The sequence below is a fragment of the Botryllus schlosseri genome, chromosome 12, assembly GCF_051294905.1.
Source record: "Botryllus schlosseri isolate E-star chromosome 12, Bs_hap1, whole genome shotgun sequence".
In the NCBI taxonomy this organism is placed as follows: Eukaryota; Metazoa; Chordata; class Ascidiacea; order Stolidobranchia; family Styelidae; genus Botryllus; species Botryllus schlosseri.
The window spans coordinates 4,608,084-4,634,681 of NC_137247.1; the positions used below are offsets into that span (position 1 = coordinate 4,608,084).

Sequence of the window (26,598 nt, forward strand, 5' to 3'; positions counted from 1 at the left end):
CGTGACTCATACATTGATGATCCAATTTGAAAATGATATCGAACGTATCGTAACGACCGGAACAAAGACGTTGATATCAACATATGACTGCAGGGGAGACGGAGAGTTTATCGGAAAAGATATTTTCGAGCGCTTCATCTAATGAACTCCGCAAGCCTCTTATCGAATCGTATCTGAATTTGTGTTCGGTTTCCGATAATAATATTTTTATTGACGAAAGGCTGAAAGATAGCAATTTTGCTCCTGACGAATCGATAGTTTCTTGAACAAACATCGCAATTTTCAGCTAATAATGGATTATCGCAGGTTTGAAATCACCGATAAGGCGCGCGTTTGTGTGGCTTCTGACCCGGTGATGTAATTCGGACTTAGCTGACTTATTTCGTGTATTTACGAACGGTCTTAGAACCGACAAGATAGCGTAATGGTGAAGCGTCCGGCTTCTTGATCGGTAGGTCGTGGGTTCGATTCACCGCCGGGTCAGACCAAAGACCTGATTAGTAACACTGGGTGTTATCTGCTTTACACTGGCGATATCTGCTTTACGATTCCTTGAAAATTTGGTTTTTCGGAATATTATACACACGCCTTCAGGAAGACTACTATAATTTCATACTTCAATTCCAACGATTTTGGATTCATGAAGCAATATTAAACAATCTGACCTGTTTCCAGACTTATCTAGATAATTTTAGTCGCCTAAATCAGTGATTTAGAAATTCAAGGCGTGTGGTTGTACAACGCATTTCAACATGTTTCATGTGTTCCCCAATATTGTGTGTGCAATTCTAAACGTCAAAGTAGATACCACATTGTGTGTCAATACACACAATATTGACTGGCACATAAAATATGTAGAAATGTGGTGTCCAACTGCACGCCATTAATTTAAGGTTGAACAGGTGTTCCATGGAACACTAGGGTTTCCGCGAGCTAGTTTCAGGGCTTCCGCGGAGATCAAGAGACACACTCAATTCGTACATATCTCTTTGATTGTTTTTTTTTTTTGGTTGAAAATTATAATTTATTGGTTTTGTTTTCTCCAGACCCTGTTGATGCACAGGTCATTTTGTGCTCCAGCAATCTATAGTGCTGTATTAGATGTGTATTGTGGTAGATTGTTTTGTTGTTATGGGGTTTTCGAAGGCTTGAGGATTAGTGTAAGTGTTCCGCGGGTTTGTAAAGGTTAAGATTTACGGGTCTACACAGACTAATTAGCGCGAAATGCTGGTAGTGTTATTCAAATGCTTTCATTTTAATTCTGATCTAATTTCTGGTATTCCTGAAAATGCCACAGGAGAACTGTGTAGTGCAAGACGAGCCAAGCTTGGTGTAAAGACATGTTCCATTCTTGCGCTTATGAAAATGAACCGTAATTTGATACGAGCCGAGCTTGGGCATTTATTTGTAATTCGGCATTTAATTCGACTTCCAAGTTTTACAAATTCAGTAATTCTATAGTTCTAATCTGTAATTTGGAAAAGTTGAGTATTTTCTAGTTGTCGCTCCCTGTCTCGAAAAATAAATTAACGACGATATCATAATTTGTTACTGACACTCGTGTGTAGCTGACGTAGCTGTCCGTCGGTTTTATATAGTTCTAAGAGGATATCATGTTTCCGAAACGCGTCTATTTGAGAAAACATCTCTGTAAACACACGATCGGAAAATCAGTGCGTGTACAAGATTTCCAACAAAGTGCAAATAAGTCCGTCTTCCCAAGAATTAGTGTATTTTACTCGTTTTCATGCATTGGATGGGTGTGAAATCATCATTGTGGACCAGAAAGTAATGTTCACCTAGTTTTTACCCCACTCAATGGTGGAAATAGGTGAAATGGAAGATTTTACTTTGCAGGGTGTATAGCGACACCATTTCAACGGCAATAACATATGCCAATGAAGCCGTGTGACCTCACGATTTCATTATCCTGACTACAGACTATAGACAAGTCTAATTTTCGAAACAAAGCATTGAATTTGAACATGTTTGAAACATCACCCTTGTTTAAAACATGTTTTTTATTGATTTTTAGCCATGAAGTTACGAATAGTTATTCGTGACGTCACCGTTGATTGACATTGCCAGTACAAAATATAGGGTAAATATGGCTCCTTCGACGTAAACGGCTTCCGACCACTCTCATAAACAGGCCAGGCCGGGGCTACATCGTTATGCATCATTTTTATTGTCGGCGGTGATCATCATCAGAACACTCATTCCGTACCAATCATCATTCATGTTATAACTGTTGAACCGACGTCGATATCGCGACTTCTAGCCACTCCACATCGTATCCGTCGACTATGTTGGGTGCAAATCGTCCTTATGCTCTTACTTTATGTTTTGAACATATCCCTGGGGGTACGGAACTTCAATAATCAATATACAATAGACTAGTATATTCATATTGAAATGAACCCGAATATTTTCGGCTGACACTCGTCAGGGGTAATCCCCAGGAGCTATAGTAGGGAATCGGAAAGAACATTGTATATCAACAATCGTATCACAATTGTACATGTTTTTTCGAAACTATTCACCCCATTATGGCGTAATTATTGAACGTTTGAAAAAAAACACTATTTTGTTTTGATTAAAGGCATTTGTTTAAAACACTGTTTGAAACACAGTTTTAATACATTATTTGTTTTACATGCAACCCTAGTTCATCCACTCAAGCTTGATGCTGACCGATCAAAGGCCATTAATTCTATTTCGTGTTATTGGGAGGGGCCGTTCACACTTCCATTTGTGTGCCTTGGAGTCGACTTTTATCAAAATACATCAGGCAAAACTCTGTCGACAGAAGGAGTTCGTGTACCACCTGGAAATAGTGCATTGAACGCTCTCTCATTCGAAATTTCATGCTGGTGACGTCATATTTTGTGATACGATTGTTGATATACAATGCTGACAATTACCTCTGACGAGTGTCAGCCGAAAATATTCGGGCTCATTTAAATATGAATATACTAATCAATTGCAACCCTAGTTGTGATCGATGTGACACTGTGGCACGAGACAACTCCGCCGTTACGGCGCTTATTCGAGTATTTTTCTTCGGTCCAGTGTCCATAATAATCGATCGCGATCGTAAGTTGATAAAACACATTTTGACTGGTTGCGAAAAATAGAAATTCTAATATCCGATGGAAATCTTAAGTTGTTTCGAAGGATGTCATCCGCATAGTACATAGCTGCCCGATAAGCAGAGAATTCTCGCGCAAATCAAATGTCAGCGTTTCATTAAATTAGTTCCTATCAACTATAATCACTTGCGAGATTCCATAGCAGTACGCTTTTTTCATGTCAACAACCGAAAGCGTGTATTCCTACTTTATTTTTGTTTGCGACAAACAGCGTTCTAAATTAATGGCTCGATAGATTTCGATATAAAAGCGCGCCAGTTCGTGATAAAAGTCTAGAGACTTTTCGGAAAAAAGTGTCGCTTTCTTCAAAATCGACCTCGCGGCGCGTTGCGTTTTATTTACATTGAATCAGCGGGTGAGCACGCACGGTAGGTCAGTTTGACAGCGGCGAGACCAAGGATTAATCATCATGCAGACCGCCTGTGGAATATATCTTGCAATATTTGCAATGTTATGTGGTAGCTGCGCAGTTGAAGGTGGGATATTTTGTAATTACCATGTAGCGCTATGTAGAGGGTGGAAGAAGGGTGGTTCTATATTTCTCATATTCGTCATTACTACTCAGATTTGTAATTATTTAGAACTCAACTCAGAATTATATCACGGTCAGAAATCCGAAGTACCCACGTAGATACCGTCATACGCCCCTACGTCCATGCATAATTTGGATCAAAATGTTGTCTTTGATATATACCGTGGCGTACATCTGAGGTATGGTTTCGTGCATCAGGGGTGTAAATTAACACCCGTATATCACGGGCGGTACACGGTGTGAATACACACCTTTTTGACAGAGAGATGGTATAGTATAGTCGATTTGGTGGATAATTCGTCACCGTACTCTAAATGCATGGGTGTAAAATACGTGTAATACAATCTTACGGCGCAAATCAGGCAATCAGCACTATCTGTTGCCAAACTTGCACACCTATTCAACTGGGTATGACGTGAGTCTGAAGCGTGAATTTTAAACCAGATAGTGTCGCAGACTCGATTTTTACCCCACGCCGTAATTAAAATCTGGAAAACCCCGTTCTTCGCTCGCAAGATGTAGCTAGAAAAAGAGGGCAATTATGCTGGAATGTATTCAGCATTTAATTGCTGTCACGGTGTGCATTTGAGTACTGCAATTATCCACGATCGCTAGTACTAAGGAATTCTTAACGGTTGTCCAAAATTGAACCAAGCATGTTCAAGATGCCAGCGGGTACGGGAGTTTATAGGAAGATAACATTTTTATAATACTGCTGCGAGTGTATCTCGAAATCGGCCCATCAGCTAAATCGTCATCATTGGTATCGCAGTAACCCTAACCCTAACACTAACCCTGACCCTAACCCTAACTCAAGTCCCACCCAAATTATACAAATAAAATCTGATTTGTATAACATTTGCAAATCCAAAGATGTTTGAGATCACGTCCATATGCATTTTATAGGATCAATCATGAAATCACTTGTCAATTAGTAATGTATGTGAACTCAAACTTAGGTTTGTACAATCCTGAAACATTCGAGTTCAAATAGCATCGGTGCAATCGGTTACGTAATTGATTGTGATTATTATCAACAACGCATTCATTCGGCCAGACTTTATTTATAGACGTGTATATCATACCGCACTAATCTGTTAAATCATTTGCGTCAGGTAAAACACGGTGTGGCTTTTATACAGTTTTCGATATAACATGATATCATAGCTTCCTGTACATGTAGTGTTCAGTTCAACTTGCGTTATATCTTATGTAGTGCACGCATATTTTAACATGTGCTGTGTAAGCGACTCTATTATATGCAAGAAGGAGAATTGATTATATACTCGATATGATTACTGCAATAAAATTCCATTGAAACCATGACCAACTCCTTGGAGGTACCAAACTTCAATATACAATTGAATAATATATTCATATTGAAACAAACCCGAGTATTTTCGGCTGACGCTCGGCAGGGATAATCGTCAGCAACTAGTAGAGAGAATTGGAAAGAACGTTGTATATCAGCCTTGACCTATAAGCATGTCGATTAAACCGTTTGACTCAATTGCAGGTACGCGTTGTTGGATTTGCTTCCAAGCCCGCAGCAATCGTGAATGCATAATCAGAGGATTTGCGAAAGACTGTCCGTCCACAGAGGTGACTAATTTGACTTGCACTAAATCTCAACTGCGTGACGTACTATCAACACGCAGAGCAGCGCAGACAATCGACTGTTAGTAACTTATTGTGGCTAGTGAGAAATGTTTATTTGGTGTGGATGATTAATATCTTTCTGACGGGCGCTAATGACTTTAGCAACAGAGGTCAACGTCAATAAGTCCTCGAAAAATCTGGTATCATTAAATGAACTCATTTCTTGTGAATGTATTCCTCGCAATTTAAAAATTACAGCGTTTTGCCTGGTCGGGTATGGTATATTTCCAAGTTCATGCATTTGTGTTGGCTTATGATGTTTACAAAGTTACATATTTTGATACGGACAAAGTAAGCTGTCAATATACATACTGGTCACATCGCCCGGTTACAGACAATACAGATCATGTTGAGCTTATCAACAGACGACACTTTCAGACCTTGATACCTCTTGTCTCGCCTCGATATCGATTTCGTGAATATAGATCACGCTTAGAAATTTTATCGTACCATTAATATCCACTTAAATTGTGGCAATGTTCCGGTTATCATTCACTACCAAGCATACTTTCGTATAAGGTTACCACAAATACCACAATATGTCTGAAGGACACCATTGATACCCACCATTGATATTTTACATTTCTGTATGCAAAAAACTGAAACGTGCTGTAAATAGGGTTGCATTTAAAACAAACATGTTTAAAACATGGCCCTCGTTTAAAAGTTGTTTTTTATAGTTTTATCTGTAGGCTGATACTACATGTTTTTTAGAAAGTATTCACATAATTATGGCATAATTATACCACTTTTGTAAAAGAAAAAAGAAAACATTTTATTAAGCGCATTTTTATAAAAACACTGTTCAAAATATGTTTTAAAATACCATTTGCTTTAAATGCAACCCTAGCTGTAAAGTCATCTTTCTGCTCGATTTCACCAACTATTCCATCACTTATTAACAATATATACTATATGGATAAACCCGTATTCTCGAATTCTGTAGATTTGCGAAAACGAAGTTCGATATGCCGGCATTGAAACGATAATCACCAAGAGATGCAAGCAAAAGTTGGCATGCAGCAATGATCAATATCAGGTACGGTATTTATAAACCGAGAACAGAAGCTTTGACGTCAATATCACAACAATTTTTGGCAAGAGCCGATGCATCACCCGTACAAGTGTCCATTGTCAGTTTTGATAATTCCACTAATACATCAATGTTGACCGCGCATAATCAGATTTTCGGTTGACAATCATACTTGGGCAACTATAGATAATTCTAGCTGTCAAATTAGACAAATTAGAGCGAAATGCAAGTAATCCAACCCTAATCTAATCCTAATATTTATATGCTCTAATTGTAATCTGAATTCTGGTTTTTATGAAAATCTTACAAAAGAACTATATAGTGCGAAATGAGACCAGATTTGTTCGCAGACATTTGTCATTCTCAAAAGTATGAGAACGAGCGCAGAATTGATATGAATTGAACTTGTACTACTTTTTTGAAATAAATAATTCTAATTGAAATGTAATTTGGAAAACATTGTGAAGCTATAATTTTAATGTAATGTGGTAATACTGCGTAGCTATGATTCTCATGTAATGTTGTTCAACTGCGTAGCTATGATTCTAATTCTTAACTAATTTGGAAAATCTGAAATTGTTTCATGTGCCCAACAATGTTTACGATATACTTCACTGATTGTCGGGGTAAATGTAATCTCCCCCAAATGCCTGTCGGAAAATAAATGATCGGCACTTTTACACCGTGGCTTGGTGAATATAAGTATATACACGCATGCGAGTTGATTCGATCTACACGTTCGATTTCACGGTGTCTCATTTTAACGCATAACTAGGTCTTAAGATTTCTCGCATAGAGCCATGGATGCCATACTACATGCTAGACGCTGAATTTATTTTCAGAACCAACAGATTTCGAATGATAAGCATCAATGCGGACCGGGCCGACAAAATTCGGTGTGCAGGTGCTGCTGTAACTCGGACGACTGCAATAAAAACAGCCTGACGTGTGCCAACAACGGTAAGAATCATGAATTGCATTTCTCAATAACAGCTACCAGGGGAAAGGGTCATCAAATCATTTATCACAGATAAAACATGATGATATCTTATGCCAATATACCAATACGTTGGTGGTTTCAATGGTCTAAAACAGCAGTTCTCAACCTTTTTTGACACGCGCCCTCCTTGGCGATGGTCAAAAAAATCGCGCCTCCCCTGACCCCCTTGCATTTATCGTCACGTCAAAAAGAGCACATCATCTAATACAGAGGTGGGCAACCTTCTTGCTAACCATGGCAGCATTTCGATTACTTATGTAGCCTAAGGCCGCATTCCAGGGGATAGCCGCAATCAACGATATGGACGCAAAATACCTATGGTAAACTGTCCATATCCATTCTCGGTGAACTCCGGACTATTCTACTTGTCACAACGGTCTATTGTACGCACCGAAATCGCGAGTGGCAATGTTAGAAATATAGTTGCTGTGAGTGCACATTGTCGCGCGTAGCGCGAAAAATTTTTCTCAGAGCCGCGAATGAATTGTTATTTCTTGACGATTCCCATTCCGGCTCAGATTAAGAAGGGCGTTACTGCATTAAAATCGAAAAACGAAGTCTTGCGCCGAGCGCAAAGAAAATTTCAAGATTAAATAAAATCTCTCGAAAATTCGGGAGCGAATTCGTAATTGCAATTTGCATGTCTACGGCCACCAACACATACTAATTGAATTAGGCGTCGACGGCCGCACAAATTCCCTTCTACGGCTGCATGCGACCGTACGGGCGCAGGTTGCCCACCCCTGATCTAATAGTATACATAAGGTATATCCTACGCCAATTTTGAATCCGCATTCCAGTTGTTGAGTCTTTTACATTGCTGACAAATTTCCCCAAACTTGTTTGAAAATAACAAAAAAACATTGAACAGGACATCAATTAATTTCAAGGTAAATTGCACTGAAACTAATCCTGATGCTGGTATAGTGACTACAGAGAGCACGGCGTCGTTCTGTCCTGCCATGCTAAATTTAATCAGTTTCGGAAATGAATTAAATTGTGTTGATTTATAGCCTAATTGAGCGCGAAACCGGGCAACCTATATTGCATCTAAGTCTGTCTTAGGCAGTGCAGTTCGCCAGCTGTTAACAACAGCTACCTACCGCACCGAGATTTAGGCTACTGCCAAAGCTATAAAGTAATAAATGACTTGCACGTAGGAATTGCTCTAAATCTTCAAAGAATATCAAAAATTTGCTCAAATGAAGTTGAACGCAGCCCATACACCGTTAAGCGCAACTGCTGGAGTTTGAGTTTGGCAGGCTTTCTAGAATACGAAATAAGTTTAATCTTCAACAATCGTTATTTCAAAATGGTTGTGAAACACATGTTTAGTCACAATTTATACAGACTTTGTCAATTTCTCGCCCCCCCCCCCCCCCTTCCCCTGAGAGCCTCCCGCGCCTCCCAGGTTGAGAACCCCTGGTCTAAAATGACCATTGATGTCAATGGAAATTATGGCTCAACATAGGGTTGTTCAACAATAACTTTTTGTTCAAGGTATACTGGCTATATAAAAATACTGCTCACCAAATTTGACTAGATTTCAACCCCTAGAAGGAAAGCTAATGGAGTTTTTGAATGTATTTAAAAAAATTCAAATTTTACTGGCTACTTCATGAAAGTGTAAACTTGTCTTAAAAACGATGCGTAAATAATTTGGCTCACTTACAACCTGTAGAAGCGAAGTTAATGGAGTAAGAATTTTCGATTTGAAATAATAGTATTTACGGTGGTCAGTTCAATCTATAATAATAACGAAAATTCCCTAAATCCATAGTGTTGAGACAACAGAACAATTTCATGCCGCCACCAGTAGTATTTTTTAAAATACCATTTTTGTAAATACAATAAATTGATTTTTAATATTTTTTAACTCCAATAACTTCGCTTCTACAGGTTGGAATTAGCCAGATTTGATAGGCAGGTTTGTTTTTAGCAAACCTAACAATTTTGTCGTAACGCTTGTAAAATTTTTAAAACGAAGTTATTTTTGAACACTGTATTACACATTTTAAATGTATAGCCGGGGCTAGATGGGTTGACGTGTTACATAACTTTGCAGTTACATAACATGACTGAATCTTGTGCAATTTGGTGGGCGGAAAAGTGAATGTCTGCCATACCGATTATATACGTGTGCGTGTCCGATCCGATCGCGATAATTTTCAATACATAAACACATACGTGCTCGTAATGATCATTATGATAGAAGTCTGTTGTAAACAGAGTTTGAACTGACTGATAATTTATGTATGTCTTGTATGTTGTGACGATTCCCGAACCAAGCACGGTGCGGGTGAGCGCATCAAACAATCTGTGGTTGCATCTATTTCTTTCTTGCGTGACAATTATTAAATACCTCATACAACAAAGCAAAAATTCTTTACTCTTCCAAGAACATTCATGTGATCAAAGCGAAATCTTGTATTTTATTGTAAATTCCTTTCCGCAATTAGTAAAAGTAAGTATTAAAAGTGATGTCAATTTTTTTTGTCTTTATTACCTCTTGTTCTGGGTCGAATATACCTGCTTTCGACCACAAAAATAATTGTAACTATAGGTATAAATGTTTTGCTAAATGTACCCCTAAATACCGATTACTTCCAGCAAAGGGTTCTAAAATAAGACTTGCAAATCCGCACCGTAGCAGTTCAGCGGTTCGCAATCATGCACCATTGGGGATTAGATTTCTTTTTCTGTCTGTTTCCGAATGTCAGCAAACTACAGAATTGGAAAGAACATTGTATATCAAGAATTGTAACACCAAGTATGGCGTCACTGGCATGAAATTCCGGATAATCGGGTTTATTTCGATATGAATATATTATCCAATTGTATATTGAAGATCTGGACATCCAAGAAGCTCTCAAAATACTTCTGTAACATTTAGTTTTGATGAATTTTGCAATATAATCTGACGCGAGTATTGCTTCTCCAAACGCTAGCTATAACAGTGGTCTAAAAAACATATTCTCCGGTTTTGATTTTGTCAACTGATTATACCTCTCGAATTATGAACTCATCTGCGACCCCAGATTACTCTAATTCGGTTTTCAAAGTCAAAACAAGAAATTTTGTGTTGACCAGTGATGTGATCTTCTGTAAACATCAGTTCCGTATTAGTCCGCATACGGACATTATGTGCTATAATCTTTTCAAAGGGATGCGCGACCAACAAAAATGAAAAGAATCTCTGTAGCTACTAGCAGGTCTAAATTTTAAGAATTCCTACCGTAACATTCGCAATTCGTCACAATATTAAAATACAGCCTTGATTGATGTGATTAGAACGTTTGAAAGAAACGCTCTTTATGCGGCATAATGCCAATTGCGTATACAAAACATAATTAGACTGAAATCGTCGCAAAATTGACGTCGGGATTGGCGCATGGACACAATGCCGTCTGGACATTCTATATATATATATGTTGTAAGCCGGACGTCACACTTTTACAGTTCGTTTATACATCTATGTCAGTAAAATTGCATATTATAGCTTAAAGCTGCATTCTTCAGTTATAATAGATGATATAGATTTCGTAGTGACATGGTATATTTATCTTCACTTCATACATTCTAAATGTAAGGCGTGTGCAGTTAGACACCTCATTTCAACATATTTTAAGTGATTCCAATATTGTGTGTAAAAATGCAAAATGTGCTGTCCAACTCTGAATTCTAGATGTTGGGGTGGATACCACATTGTACATTGATACACACAATATTGGCTAACACGTAAAATATGTTTAAATGTGGTGTCTACCTGTACGCCTTGAATTTAGAGTGTACGTATAAACGCACACGAAGCTTATACCTATCAAAGTTTATTTCCATTATGTGTATCACCTTTTGGGTACGAATACACACAATTTCCGCTGAGGGTGTAGCTGGTATGATAATCAGGATTCGTTCTTTATCTAGACCAGCCCAAATGCCGGTACCTGTATATTCCAAACGGAGCGGCGCGTTGCTACGGGTCGGCGGACCGCGTATCAATCGGGACACGATGTCGTTTCAGTTGCAGAGTCGGTAAGCCCTTAAATTCGTACGCATTACAGGAGATGTCGAATGACCGCAAATGACGAGACACTGGTATTAATTTCAAATCGCAATGTTATATAGTCTTTACTGGAATCGTTTCCCAATGCGACCAAGACAGAAAATACGGTCGGTGGTGATAGCCAACTCTGACTAATATAGACAACTAGGAAATTTCAGTTTGTAATTAGACTAATTAGAGCGATATCCAGTTCTAATCTAATTCGTGTTTCTATGCTCTAATTTAATCTAATCTCTGGTCTTCCTGAAAATGCGGTGGTGCGAAACAAACCAAGCGTGGTGTGTATGCATTTGCGATTCTTCAGCTTATGGGAATAAACTCAGAATTGATATGAACTGAAATTGATTTTTGTCTAATCCAGAATTTAGTTCGATTTCCTCGTTTTTACGAATTCAGTATTTATATTGCTAAGCTAATTGAAAAAAAATGTGTAGCTATAATTCTAATTCCAATCTACCTTGGAAAATCGAAACATTTTCTAATTGTTTAAGAATGCTGCCTACCATCCAGTTTATCCACACTGGTTCGCCTGTTATAATATCATATAACCTCGTTACAATTTATCTCAGGGTATGAAGTGATCGGGGCTGATTTCGTGTCATGTCAAAGAAGCCAGGTCGGGTCGCTGGCGGTGTGGTCCGCGCAAATGCCGACTTGTAAAAGTAAGATATTTTAGTGACATATTTCCAGGTGTAGGCCTACTCATAATTTTTTGCTGGGGTTGTCAAAGTGCTTACCATTCATATATAAGCATAAGGTATGTCGTAAATTTCAACTTAACATGAAAGAACTACTGTGGAAGTATAAAATGAAATGTCATAAAAGCACTCAAGTAAGTAGTCTCAAAGATCTAGGTGGTTCTTACGAAAATTTCACTGATAAGCGCAATGCAAATTTATTCAAAACTTCTTTCGACTTTACAAAACCCAAAGTAGATTTCCTAAGACCTATATGGCTTTAGATTTGACATTCGATTTGGCAGTATGTATTTCCATTGACAAAGTGCAATTGAATATTCTATTCATATTGAAATGAACCCGAATATTTTCGGCTGACATTTGCCAGGGGTAATCGTCAGCAACCACTGCAGTGCATAAACACTCCAACGACGAAGCAATTCTTGGAACGGCCCGCGTGTTTTGTCACAATCCGGGACATTGGACGCGTCGCGGCTAAGATACGAATTCTCAGACAATTTTTCCATGTTCTCAGAGCGACCTACCTGCGCCAGACTTCTAAGCCGCAGCTTTACGAACGGAATTGTCCGGTGCAGTGGTACGACTACAGTGCCTACTCTCGGAACTGCGTGCGTGTTCCGTTGTAAACCACGTAAGTCTGATCCAGACTTTGACAACCAGATCATTTTGGTTGTGTGATTAGAATAACCCACCTCCAACCCTAATTTTCCACACCCCTACCCTAATATCTCCCCTCAAACCTAACATCCCATTTCCCCCACCTTAAATTCACGTAATCTCAACCCTAATACCCCATCCGGCTCTAATATCTCACACCTCTAACCCCCAACCCTAAATCCCAACGGGAAAAAACAATTTATTTTGACTTCTATAAATTGTGACGTGTTCATGCAGAACATTTATTGTTGTCACGGGGAACATTTGCTTGCTATGGATGCTCAGCTCATGGAAATGGACTCTAATTTGATACGTTCTTGATATTGATAGCCAGAATTCAATGTAATTTCCAAAATTTTAAGAATTCAGTAATTCTAATACTGGTCCAATTTGAAAAAAAATGTGAAGCTATAATTAGAATTGTAATCTACTTTGGAAAAAGCTGAAAATTTTCTAGTTGTCAAATCTGGTATGACCCTAATCAAATGAACTATAATGCGTGAATACTGAATAAATTAGTTTGATTTTTCTGTAAGAGCAGTTATCAATAATTACTAATGGTCATAGAAGAGTGCAACAGTCCAAAAATCGCATTGACGTGAATTCAAGTCAAGTCAACTGCAATAAAACGTTCCTTACGACCATCCGTCTGGGAAGTCGAGTTCAGACGTCTGCGTGGCATTAGCAGCAATCTTAAGCAAATTCATCCATACAAAATACATTGCATTCAAATCAATACGTCATTAAAGACGTTACTATGCAGTATACGATATTCGATCGTACAGAATCTCGGGGATTTCAAACACACTAATAGGTCTTCTCAGACATTCTACAGCGCAATGGAAAATTAGACTCATATACAACATGAGAGTTGCTAAAGTCTTGTTAAAAGAGTGTTATGATTTCACTAACGATTGCCAGACACTTACTTGAGCATGGGGCATAATGAAAACGACAGTTGATCATTTTTGAAATTTGAGAATGTGACTTTAAACGCTAAAAATAACCATAACTCCGAAATTAAATCGAATCTCAACCATAACCCTCTAATCCTTACCCAAGTCCACTCCTAAACCTAACTTTAACCCAAAATTTCTCTGGACTCCTCATCGCCGATCCCGCTGTAAATACAGTGCCTTGAAAAGCCCAGAGGTAGAGAGAGCCGAACTCCTGAAAGATGGCATCAAAAAGACTAAGTTGCGGGCGCATGAAAATCGAGAGAGACTGATGGTGAAAGAGCGCGTGCATGGAAGTCGTCCGTAATCTGACGAAAAAGACCGTAAAAGACCGTTGACATTACTGAAATTGATGTACTGGGCGCAATGACCTCATAGGCAATAAGCGCCAATGTTGTGCAAACAAAACAAACGAAACAAAACCCAAAATTTCACATGCTCACATGTCCAGATTGTCCACGGACCTTCACCACTACGTTTGTTTTGTTTGTTAGTTTGTTTGTTTAAGGTAGCCTATTCATGGTGTTTGTCGACTACCACGGTCATTTATATCAGGCCAATTTTCTCCATTTCACCCTACCCTGACCCTTTCCTAAAATCGTCTTACACGGTATGTGCAAAAGTACCTTTATCGCTGATGAAATCAAAGTAGTTGCTATACCGTTTCGTCATCTCCCGTTATGGGTCGTATTCTGGGAGAATGTATCCGTACGTTGGTGTTATATTACGAACCGTTTGTGATGCCTTATGGGACGTGGTGCCATTTGTTCTAAATCTATTGCACGACTTGTCTCAGATCATGTTTATAGTTACCAGAGGCCATCTGGAACGAAGTACTTTTTTCCTCTTTCGGTTTACTTAATTCGGTATTGCTGACTAGGCTATGTTTCTAAATAATTCCCCTGCTACTTGAGCAAATTAGGCATACATATACTCTAAGGTAGTCAGTAACGAAGGATGTAACCGAGTCACAAGGTTCCGAGTCACAGGTCAAATTTACTTTATAGTTTGATTGGAGTCAAGTTGAGTCATTTTCAATTCACCACCGAGTCAAGTCCGAGTCCAAGTCGGGCCGAAACGGGTCGAGTCCGAGTCGTAGCATTGTTAAGACTCGAGTCCATGTTCAAGTCATTTTGTTCAGTATCGAGTTCAATTCAGGTTCAACTCACTTTGTGAAACTCTTGGGTGATATAGCAGGCCTCACATTCATAATATACTCATTTTCTCACTTTAAACATGTTTATTCTTTCTGATAAAACAGTTTTTGTCCGGTTTTGTTAATTATCGGTCCTGATGGACTAGACTTGAATCGTCAAATGGCATTTCTCGAGTCATATGACCTGGTCGAGTCTTGCGCAATGTCACTTGAGTAAAAGTAGAGTCAATACACAAATTGACTCGATTCGATCAACGAAAAATTGCAACTCGACACATTACAACCTTGAGTTACACACCCCTTTCCCGCAACTAATTACGATTGTCGTTAATCTTAAATGTGCTGTGAATTGTCAGCATAATCCGGACACATAGGTGAGTCTGCGCTGTGTCTCGACAGGTTACGAAATGGTGGACGATGGCAAGCGCAAGGCGACCTTCAATTACGAGAAGACAGTTTGCACCATGCTGAGAGACGTACCGACTTGGAGCAAACGACCGCCGACTTGTATCGCTCAAATGTGCCCCGTTGCTACGTAAGTACATGCGGCTGTATCAATAAGTAGAGGCTCACGCACTTCACAGGCATCACTGAGGCGATTCTGACACAGGGTTGAAACCAAGTCACAAGGTTCTGAGTCACAAGTGAATTCTACTTTTAATTATTTTGACTCAAGTCAAGTCGTGTCCTTTTCAATTCACCACCGTGTCACGCCTGAGTCCAAGTCCAAGTCCAAGCAACGAGTCGAGTCGGAGTCCGAGTCCAAGCAATAGCATTCACTGTATATTTTGAGTTCAAGTCATAATATACTTATTTTCCAACTCTTAACATGTTTATTCAAACAGTCAAAAGAGAGTTTTTGGGTCAATTTTTTAATTATCGGTCCTGACACAGAGACATGGAATCAAGTAATATACAATGTAACGAGTCATATGACTTGATTGCGTCATGCGCAATGACTCGAGTACCAGTCGAGTCAATACACAAGTTGTCCAAGTCGAGACATTTCCATTTTCAAGAAAACGACTCGAGTCAAGTCGAGTAGACAAAAAATTGCGACTCAAGTCCGACTCGAGTCGAGTCATTGCAATCCTGTTCTAACCTAATATAAACCTATTTATTAGTCGGTAATAAAAACATTTGAATCTCCATATTACTGATATTTAATTATTATATGTTATTTAATGCAAGATATATATTCACATGAATATTTTCAGCTGTGAAATTTGGCATTAACATAGGAGTTACCAGAGGTTGTCGGTAACGAAGCATAGTCATACTTTTTCGGAGTACTCACTGCTCAAGCATAGGTGTTGCCTTCTTACACTATACTCAAGTGGATATATTTTTCAACTGAACTTTCACAATTCGACTCAACAGATTTTATTTTAGGCTAGGCCTAAAACACTCACTTTTGACTTATTTGAAGATGCTATTTTTGCTTGTACTTGGGTATAAATTCACGCCGATATTTCTACTTCTAACTGAGTATCAAAGATGACTACTCTGGCAGTTACGGTACATATCACGGGTAAGGGTACCTCCGGATGACTATCTATCAATTGTGGAGTGTTGAGATTTTGACTATAAGCCAGTACTGTGATGATATACATTGCAACAAATTTTGGGCTCTTTCCTCCAATTCAACTGGTAGAATCTCTCTGTATTGCTCTATGATCGGAGAGGTATATCCTTTTTAATGTTGCATTAACAGGAGTATAGATCACGGGTTTGGTACGTGTACGAAATCCAACAAGCTCGGCTCTGTGTGCACGTACTCGTGTTTCGACGGGTACGATTTGGTCGGTAAGAAGGACATATCGTGCGTTCAAAAGGCGGGATATAAAGACTGGGACATTAGACCTCCCGTGTGTAGACGTGAGTGTCAGGCTTATTCCGTGAACTGTATATCATTGCTTTTCGGCAGACTAGGGCAACTATAGAGAATTCTAGTTGTGGGATTAGACTATAATTAGAGCTAAATGTCGATATTCAAATTCAAATCGAATTAGTAAAATGTTCATTTCTCTAATTTTGATTCTAATCTAATTACTGGTTTTCCTGGAAATGCTACAGGAGAACTGTAGTGCGAAACGAGTCAAGCCAGGTGTACAGACATTTGTCATCCACACGCATATGAGAATGAAGTCTACTTTGATACGGAGTTAACTTGAAATTTGTTGTAATTCTCTCAGTTCGGAATTGAATTCGGTTTCAGTGTTTTACGAAATTGGTAATTCTAATTCTAATCCGTGGATATTTATTTCCAGCCAAACCCTGTCCCGAAAACACGTTCAAAAGCCCGCTGCTTAACGTCGAGTGTTCCCATTTCAACAACTTCGGCAGCATATGTTCGATCAGATGCAGGAGCGGGTATTACGCGGCCGAAATGTTGCGAAATCCGAGCATGAAAACGTACACTTCGACTTGCGGGCTGCGGGGGAAAGTGATCGACTGGGACCTGCCGGCGCCGACCTGCGTCAAAAAGTGGTGTCCCTGGTTGAGGTGAGATGTGGCTCATAAATATTTAGATAGATCGTCTATAATCATCTCAGATGTGGTGGTAATTTGGGGCTTACTAATCCAAATTTGGACGCTGCGAATAGTTACCATTTCTTCTGTAGAGGTACAGAACTTCAATATACAGTTGATTAGTATATTCATATTGAAATTAACCCGAATGTTTTCGGTTGACACTCCTCAGAGGTAATAGTCAGCAACTAGTAGGAAATGCAAAAGAACACAAAATATGACGTCAACGGAAACTACTGTCGAATAATTGGGGCGAAGAGAGAGAGCTTGAGCCTAATGTACTATTTTTAGATGATATACGCGAACTCCTGTAGGCACAGACTTGGTTCGCTTATTTTGATGAAAGTCGACTCCAAGGTACCCAAATGATAGTATGAACGGCCTCTCCCGGCTTCTTCTATTGTAACTTAGTTCGTAGTGTCCTATAGTTGATAAAGTGAATTGTACTGGCTACTTGATAAAACTGTTAGGTTACCTAAAAACAACGCTGGACAGCAATTTTAGCTCAATTCCATCCTATAGTGGCATTGCTATAACAGAAAAAGTTTTGTATTTATTTAATAAGACAAAATATAAAAGTAAACCTATGATATATAATTGAAGAATTTGCCACCAGGAATACTATTTTTGCCAAATCCGAATGATATCGAATCGCATTCATGATATAGTTTCTGGCCCTATAGAGCTTCCGATATGCGGTACGGCGTCAAACGTGATGGATTGCATAACGGCCTTGGCCTGAATCTGAAATGCTTCATTGAAAACGTATCTGAAAACAGTTTCTGGTTCTATTGTCCAAGCATCAGGACTGATAGACGAAATGCCAATAATGTGGTAACTTTACTATTCTTCGAAGTTATCATGAAATGTCTGTATTGGCAGTCCTAGTCTCGAGTCATATGACTTGCTTCGAGTCGTACACAATGACTCGAGTACAAATCGAATCAATACAAAAATTGACTCAAGTAGAGTCATTTTGCGCATGTGAAAAACGAGTCGAGTCAAGACGAGTCACCAAAGCACTGCTTCGTTTCTGACCACCACTGTAACATCACAAAACGCATCTTGATTCCTTTCTTTTGTTCAAAGCATATTCTCTATTCTCACGCAGGACCCCGGCAGGAGCCGAATACGCGTGCACAAACGGGGTGCAACACATGTCGACGTGTACCTTCTCCTGTCCAGCCCCAGAACGCGTGGTAGTTGGGCAGCCTGTGATTACATGCGCGGATAACGGGAACCAGAGCAGCGTAGAAGGGGTTTGGACCGACGCGCCGCCCAGATGCGATTGTAAGTTGTTCCGACCAAGGGATTTGCTTTATTAAACTTATTCTGTAACAAATGCATTGGAGTTTTTGGTTTGGTACTCTGTTATTGCATATATCTCGATATGTAGACAGTACAATCTTGACATGCTTTCAGTGAAGCCAGAGAGGAAAGCTTTTTATTGTTTTTATCACTGCCCTGTGAAGTCACACTCAGTTCGTGAAATGATGATTCCAGATGATATTTCAGTAGTATACTGTATAAAAATGAGGACTGTCAGTAAAGAATAGAATACAATACTGCTTTATACTGTATTACACCATCCTCGCTATGCTGGTGGCCTCCAATGCATTACCTTTGAATGACCTATATTTATGTACACCTATTCAATTTTCCTACACAGTGGCACGGAATGGGCAATCGTGGGCAATTATCTGCTCTAACAAGCATTAGATAACAAATAGCCTATGGGGCATTGGCAGTTGATGAACCAGCAGATTCCAGTTAAGATAAATTGATCTGGTTACAAGTAAGCGTTATATAGGCTGCTTCTCCACGTGACGTAGTATGATTGTATCGCCAAACTGTCAAACAGTGTTACTGGTACATGCTAACAAACGCTAACACATTTTCGTTAATAGCATACACCTTATCATAACAGCTTTCACGGGAATTGCTCGGCGCTTTGTATAGAAGTATGAATGTTATCTACGACGTATGATCTTGCATTTTAGTTGTTTATTGTCGTCATCTGTATTGTTCGCTATGTTCTGCGACATTTCGATACGCTTCTGAATATTTCTGCTTTATACGTAGCCTACTCAAAAGCGCCAGGTTTTAAAGGAATCCTTCCTTACGGACTGGAACTATAATTTAGTGTAAAATTAGAAGTTGGACCACCACAGATCTCATAACACGCGAATACTATACAAGTATACAGTATAAATGTAGTATGAAGCATGTTGAAGTAAAACTTGCTATGTTTGCGTTTTTTGTGTGTCTCGACGATGTAGCCTGAACGTATCTCTGTCACTGTGCCAGAATGGTATTTGTGGTATGGATAAATTTTTGGTGGTGCGGTAGCGACATTGGAACATATGAAGCAACCGAAATAAGACGCCTATATTGAAGTTCTGTACTTCTAAGACAGGGCCGGCCAACCCGTGGCCCGCGGGTCACATGTGGCCCGCGTGAAGGTTTTGAGTGGCCCGCGAGGTAATTTCCCAAATTAGTAATATTATCAAAAATGGATTGCACAGATTGTGAACTTGCAAGGCCAACTAAAAATTTTATTAGTCTGGCCGCAACACTTGAGATGTGATGACTAAAATATCAGTTCCGACGCATTGGCAGATCCATGAGCCAGTCTCATGATGGTAGATCTTCGTACACTAGAATAAAGCAAAACAATTCGCGATAGATTTATCAAAAGTAAAAATTTACTACACGCTTCGCGCATCATGTTGTTACTTGATTTCTTGCTTTTAATATCGTAACTTTTTTGTGAAAATGAAAAAACTCCTAATGTATCAAATTGATTCTAACTATATTCGCGATTACGAGACATGTCGTTCAGCATATGCGACCTTGCGTTTGCGCTTGCAGGAAGACTGGCGACTATGAAACCATAGGCACAAAATGATTGACGCATGTTGGTCGAAGCTTTCGATATCGATATGTTCAGGCGCCGAATAGTCCAGTCCTTGCAAACTGAGCCCAGCGATATACAGCAGGCCCGCAAAATAGTCTAGTGACAATATTATTGACATTGACCTATGAACTTGGAAAAATTTTCGCGCTTCGCGCGTCTAGTGGCCCGCGCAATAGCTCGTCAATCGAATGTGGCCCTTTGGCTTAAAAGGTTGGCCACCCCTGATCTAAGAGTATCTTCAAATATATCTCTGAATCGCAGACAAACAATGTTCGCCTCTCGACTTGGACACGACCAGCGTAGACTGCTCCAACGGTTTCGTATTCGGAAGCGTGTGTACCTTCTCCTGCAAGGCAGGATATCACATGGTAGCCAGCGACGGAATAAGCGTGCTAGACGAAGAGGAACCCACCACGACCAGGTGTTCTCTCTTGAACGGAGAGGTGGAATGGACCCGCTCGCCGCCAAGATGCGAAAAACAGATGTGTCTGGAAATCATGTGGGTATATATGTATTGTATAGTATCTCAATTTATTGCAGGGTTGAGTGTGGCGTATGTGGATTTCAAAGACTATTCCAAGTCGATTCTATATACCTTTATATATTTTCATTGTATAGCAATCTTGTGGTGCTATGTATACAGATTACAGACCAGTGGTACTCAACTCTTTTAGCTTGGGGGCCTGTAAAATTTCAAAGCACATTGGTGGACATATTGGAATTTAATGAGATATATGCAGATGTGGTCAAAGTAGTCAAGAAAGCTATTAAAGTAGAAGTAGAAGTGGCGAAGAAAAAATCTACTCAAGTACGAGTAGAAGTACTTCTTCCATAAGCAACCTAAAACTACTTGAAGTAGAAGTAGAATTGACTGATTTTAAATCCACTCAAGTAAGTAAGTAGTTTTGAAAACGATCATAATTCGTTCGCATGGATTTTCAAAAGGCGCAATTGAGCTATGCGAACAGTGCCGAGCTTGATTCATATTGATGTATACCAGGAGGTATTCAATTTTTGACAGCATAAGCATTCGTTCGCATGGTGGGATGAAAATGATAGTATTGATAGGGAAATGCGAATATAATCCTCTGTTTAATCGAATGGCACGTTTTAGAAAATCTCATGGCATGGCCACTCCCTCATATTATAAGGCTAGTAGTTTAGTCGAAGAGCAACACGGAAAAGATGTATAGGATACGGTGTAAACACTTTGCGCGATTAGTAAACGTGAATAAAAATATGGTGGATCGTAAAAATTCCATATTGTGTAGCTTTATTTCCGGAAATTAAAGGCATTACTAGACTTTCTTTTGTACTTCAACATGTATGTTATCCAGACAAAAGAACTGATGTTGATTAGAACTCAAAGTATATGATACTGGGAATCGGAAGTGAGATATAAATACTACTTCTAAAAGCAGAAATGTATTTCATGTCTTTGGTCCAGAAAGTTTCAAAGGTGGTATGCTAAAACAGCTCTACAACTAAAAAAAATTAACTGTCCACTTTTCCAGATTAGGACACGCCATGGACTGCTAGATTACAATATGATAAGTAAATGCTAGATTGCGAAACATCAGTTTCAAACGTTATGATGAGCCATATATACTGCGAATAATTATTTCATATGGGCGAAGGGCGACAATGCGGTGTGAACGGGATCACGCCAACCAGCTACCTAAATTATATTCAACGATACTTTCGTGAAATCATACTGGTTACTCCATATCCACTGAGCGCAAAGCGTGACGAAAATTCTGGGCTTTACTCAACTTTTATAAAAATTAAATGTTGATACTCCGTGAAAACAGCCCCGAAATTCCTCAGGCTATCTTCCTGATTAGAGGATTAAACTACTTCTACTTGATAATCTAAAAATAGCGAAAAGTAAGTAAGTAGATCACAAAATATTATGATGTAGGAGTAGCGAAAATCAGATCTACATGAGTAAGTACCAGAAGTAGAGGAAAACTACTTGAGTACTTCTAAAAAGTAGAAGTACTTCGTTACTGACCACCTCTGGATATATGCTTATGCCTTCTAATTATTACACCAGCTGTACGTGATTCTGTCAAAGTTTCCGTAATGCGACGTCCTGTCAAAAATCGCTAACTTGATAATGATTGTTCGGTTTCTTTTTTAAGAAATACGATTTTGCTGTTTGCAAGCCTTTGTTATAGTGCCCAATTTGGCTACATTTTTCTGTCGTAATTCGACGAATTTTGTTTAAAAAGTCTTCGCAGTTTTCACATATAACTGGTCGTGAACTGTTCTGTACAAAACTTGCGCTAAGTCTTTCTTCAGCCTCCAACTTTTGCGATTGAGTTACCAATTTGTATAATATATTTGGAGAACAGTCGAAAAAGTTAAGACCGACCATGGTGATTGAGAACCAACAAGTCAGACCCAACTTGGTCACACGATTTTCTTTTAACGCAGACTGAAAGACTAACTGGGGTACAGACGTATAACATGGTGTTATTTCTTCCTTTCTATGACATCAGTTGCTTAAAGCACTGATATACTGAGGGCTCTAGTAAGGATTTTTCCGGTAATGCTTTGATAGAATTTCTGAACCAATGCTGCGTTTATCGTGCGAAAAGTGTATGATTGTCATTGTCAAGCATAACCAATATATAGGCTATGATCTGCAGGCGGTCGCATGCATTAGATCTAAAGTTTTAATTTAACAGGAAATCTATACAGGTCTACACTACAGAGGTCAAATATCTACTAATAAATACCCCTTTAGCTACATGCACTCTCAGAGTTGATCGATACGCCAATCTCATGTCGTATATTTTTCCGCTAGGACCACGCCAGGCATGCGCGTTTCCTGCACTCAGCGCGAGCACATCGGTTCGCAATGCTCTTTCGAATGCGAGGAGGGGTTCCGCATAACCGGCAAGCGCGTGGTGGAATGTAACGAGGGACCTCCGAATCAGATTCTAGGCAGATGGAGCAGCCCGACGCCGCGATGCATAAGTAAGACAGTCGAGTTGTAATAGCGATCTCCGAAAAGGTTCGAATTTTGCAATGCGAGTTTAACTTCAGCACACTTGAAATCCATAACATGAATGCCAAAGAAAACTTCAAAAAATCCTAAAACATTTTAATATGGGCATTGAGAAGTAGGGCACTACGTCATTAATTCACAATAGGATTTAAATGTTACTTCATGCATCTCATCGCGTCCTTTTTGTTTTTCTTGTCCTCTAGCAGAAACTTCAGGCAGTATGTTGAGCTTTACTTCTTGCTTTATTTCCGCACCACATGGACCAGGCTATGGCGGCTTCGGACCTGATGTGGTCAAAGCATTCAGCTTTGCTACTCGAGTAGAAGTAGAAGAAACGCCGTAAATTCTACCCTAGCGATTTACCACTACATTCCAAAACTACTATACTCAAGTAAGTAGTTTCACAAAGTAGATTTCGTCGAGTAGCCGCATACATTTACCAGATTAATAGTAGGTGGCTACTTCATAATTACATGATGTATCATCACGACTAACGCAAAATTACTATTGACACTAGACATACGTATTTATATACCGTGATTCAGAAGCTATTTCGCACGTTTTATGACAATTTCGAACATAAAATTGATGCAAACTTATCCCTAAACGAACTCACTATCTACTTTCTACTGGTAAGGAAGCACTTTTCCCTCAAAAACTGTTCAATTAGAAGTAGAAGTAGAAGTATTGTAAGTAGCGGTAAGTAAGCGGTACGTCGTTATTGACCACGTTGGCATACGACGTTTATGACACATATTGATAACGCTATACGTATATTCTGCTACTGTAATTTCCGAGGCGTTTACGTAACGTCCGTTATCCATCACTCCTAACTCAACCAGGGCGTTCGTGTCCGAGAATCAACTCCGACGAAGAGTCCAGCGACTTGACCTGTACCTCCGGATTCGAATTCGAAAGCGTTTGCACGCTGGGATGCAACGAAGGCTACTTCATGACGAGGATGTCTGGAACTCCGGAGGTGATAGATCGATTCAAGACTACCTGCTTGATCTCAAACGGTAGAATGGTGTGGAGCGGCAGGGCGCCGGTGTGTCGGCCGAAGCAGTGTAACCGTATCAGGTAACGGAGATTGTGTAACTATCGATAGATCGGTACTACTATAACTTACCAACAAACAGAGAAGGTCGCAGTAGTCAGTCGGACTGTCCCAAAAATATTTTCTTTTTCAAATGTTTCCGGCTATCAGCTAAAATCGTTAGGTTGGCTAAAACACGTAGCAGTCCAAATTTAGATTAAATTCGAGGAGTGAAAGTGAAGCTATTCGAGTTGGAAAATTTTGAATTTATTGTGAAAAAATATTAAATAATCGTTTCAAAATTTTCTGACTAGCCACAAAATTGTTAAGTTGTCTACAAAACGATGCAAAACAAATTTGACTCAATTCCAGCACGTAGAAGTGAAGTTATTCGATTTTTTCATCATAAATTCTGCTTAACCACAGCGAGCACTATTTAGTCAAATCCAAAATTTTCGACTTCAATAACTTCGCTTCTACCAGTTGGAATTGAACTAAATTTGCTGTGTATCTTTTTATTAGTAACTTCACTATCCCATGGGATTGGCAGTGAAATTTGAAGAAGAAAAAATATTTTGTAATAAATTCAAACAATTTCAACACTAATAGATTTAGTTCTACTCGTTGGAATTGGGCAAAATTTGGTTTGCAACGTTTTTTTTATCCAGCTGAACAATTTTAGCTAATAACCGCAAAAATTTGAAATAGGTATTTGTGAACAACTCTAGAAGTTACAAGTCAGTCTTAGTCCAAGTCATGGAGAAAAGGGTCAAGTCCGAGTCATACTGTATTGAGATGTTGTTCAGTAACGGAATGAACGTGTGCAGCTGTGCATTGTGTATGATTGACAACGACGTCGCATAGCGAATTCGCTCGATACAAAACCACCGACAGCTGATACGATGCAATATCCGATGCAAAGCTTAATAGTCGATTAGATATGCGCGCCAAACTGCACGCGCGGATCACAATACTGCTTATCAGAATAATTCAAAAGGTTTGCTAACACATTTGGCTCACAGCCTTCACTATCTTACCAATATAATGTGAAAAAGTTTCCGAGCGAGTTAGCGTAATGGTTGCGTAATGGCTTTTTAATCGTTAGGTCGTGGATTCTATCCTCGACGAGGTCAGATTAAAGTATCAAAAACTGCTCTCCGCGGCTATCCTGCTAGGCGCTCAGCATCCTCGGATATAGCGATTTATAAACATCTCTCAAACTATTCAGGAACATTGCCAACGGGCGAAAGAAGTGTTCTGGAGAATTGATATTCGGTGCCAAATGCGAGTTTACGTGCGACAGTGGTTACGGACTGGTAGGCGATCAGACTGTAAGCTGCGTTGACGACGACTCTGTTTCGGCCACTGGGCGATGGAGCTCCCCAGCGCCAATATGCGAACGTGAGTGTCAACGCGTTGTGGCGAATTTCAAAAATATGATACAGTCGCTGCAATCTATGCCGCAGGAGGACTATCCTCTGCTACACTACACTACACTACAATACACTATGTAGTAATTTGTGACGCTATTTCTACTTCTATCATAGTGACAACAAATGACTACTTAGACCACATCTGGAAGTATTCAAATACAAGTAGAAGTCGCGATTTCTGGGAAAGTATTTTAGACCTGGTTTAGTCTAAAAAATCTTGAAAGTTATGAAATGAAAGTGGAATGAAATTAAAACCACTTGAGTAAGTAGGCGAAGCCAATTTGAGCACTCTGAAAAAGAAAATGTACTTCGTTACTGGCCACATCTGTAGAATTCAAGACATTTGATCAGAAAGGAATACGTTGCTTACTTGTTGTGTTGTGCCTTTTGTTAGGGAGTTGTCTGTTGGATAATGGCATTACTATAACCAACACTTTGAATCACACTCAATTTCTACCTTCCCACAGCCAAAAAATGCCCCGAGCTGATGATCAACGAGGCCACGACTCGGCTCAACTGCGGCAACGGGAACAGCTACGGAAGCAAATGCATAGTCAGATGCAAGCGACAGCATTTCATCCGCGACAAGATCACAAATGTCAACAAGTTCTCCACGGCAACGACTTGCATTATGAAGGATAACGGCGATATGGTTTGGGCGCCGAATGTAGAAAGTTGCCAGCCGGTATCTTGCGATGCGATGTGAGTATATAGACGTCCTGATAATGAATATTACTAATAGTATAGGGTTGCCATAC

At 39.4% G+C, this 26,598-nt stretch overlaps 1 protein-coding gene across 1 annotated transcript in view; it reads left to right on the forward strand.

Moving 5' to 3' along the window:
• The first annotated feature begins 3,396 nt into the window (after positions 1-3,396).
• LOC145451640 (P-selectin-like) overlaps positions 3,397-26,598 on the forward strand; it is a 28,742-nt gene continuing 5,540 nt past the window's right edge. The window contains exons 1-16 of the mRNA XM_080329848.1: positions 3,397-3,628; positions 5,201-5,286; positions 6,290-6,382; positions 7,219-7,336; positions 11,301-11,408; positions 12,009-12,101; positions 12,652-12,768; positions 15,306-15,441; positions 16,621-16,784; positions 17,177-17,411; positions 18,550-18,728; positions 20,617-20,854; positions 23,168-23,340; positions 24,214-24,451; positions 25,636-25,808; positions 26,308-26,542. Coding sequence (XP_080185974.1) covers positions 3,562-3,628; positions 5,201-5,286; positions 6,290-6,382; positions 7,219-7,336; positions 11,301-11,408; positions 12,009-12,101; positions 12,652-12,768; positions 15,306-15,441; positions 16,621-16,784; positions 17,177-17,411; positions 18,550-18,728; positions 20,617-20,854; positions 23,168-23,340; positions 24,214-24,451; positions 25,636-25,808; positions 26,308-26,542 — 2,453 coding nt within the window. The 5' untranslated portion in view covers positions 3,397-3,561. The remainder of the gene's footprint in view (positions 3,629-5,200; positions 5,287-6,289; positions 6,383-7,218; positions 7,337-11,300; positions 11,409-12,008; positions 12,102-12,651; positions 12,769-15,305; positions 15,442-16,620; positions 16,785-17,176; positions 17,412-18,549; positions 18,729-20,616; positions 20,855-23,167; positions 23,341-24,213; positions 24,452-25,635; positions 25,809-26,307; positions 26,543-26,598) is intronic.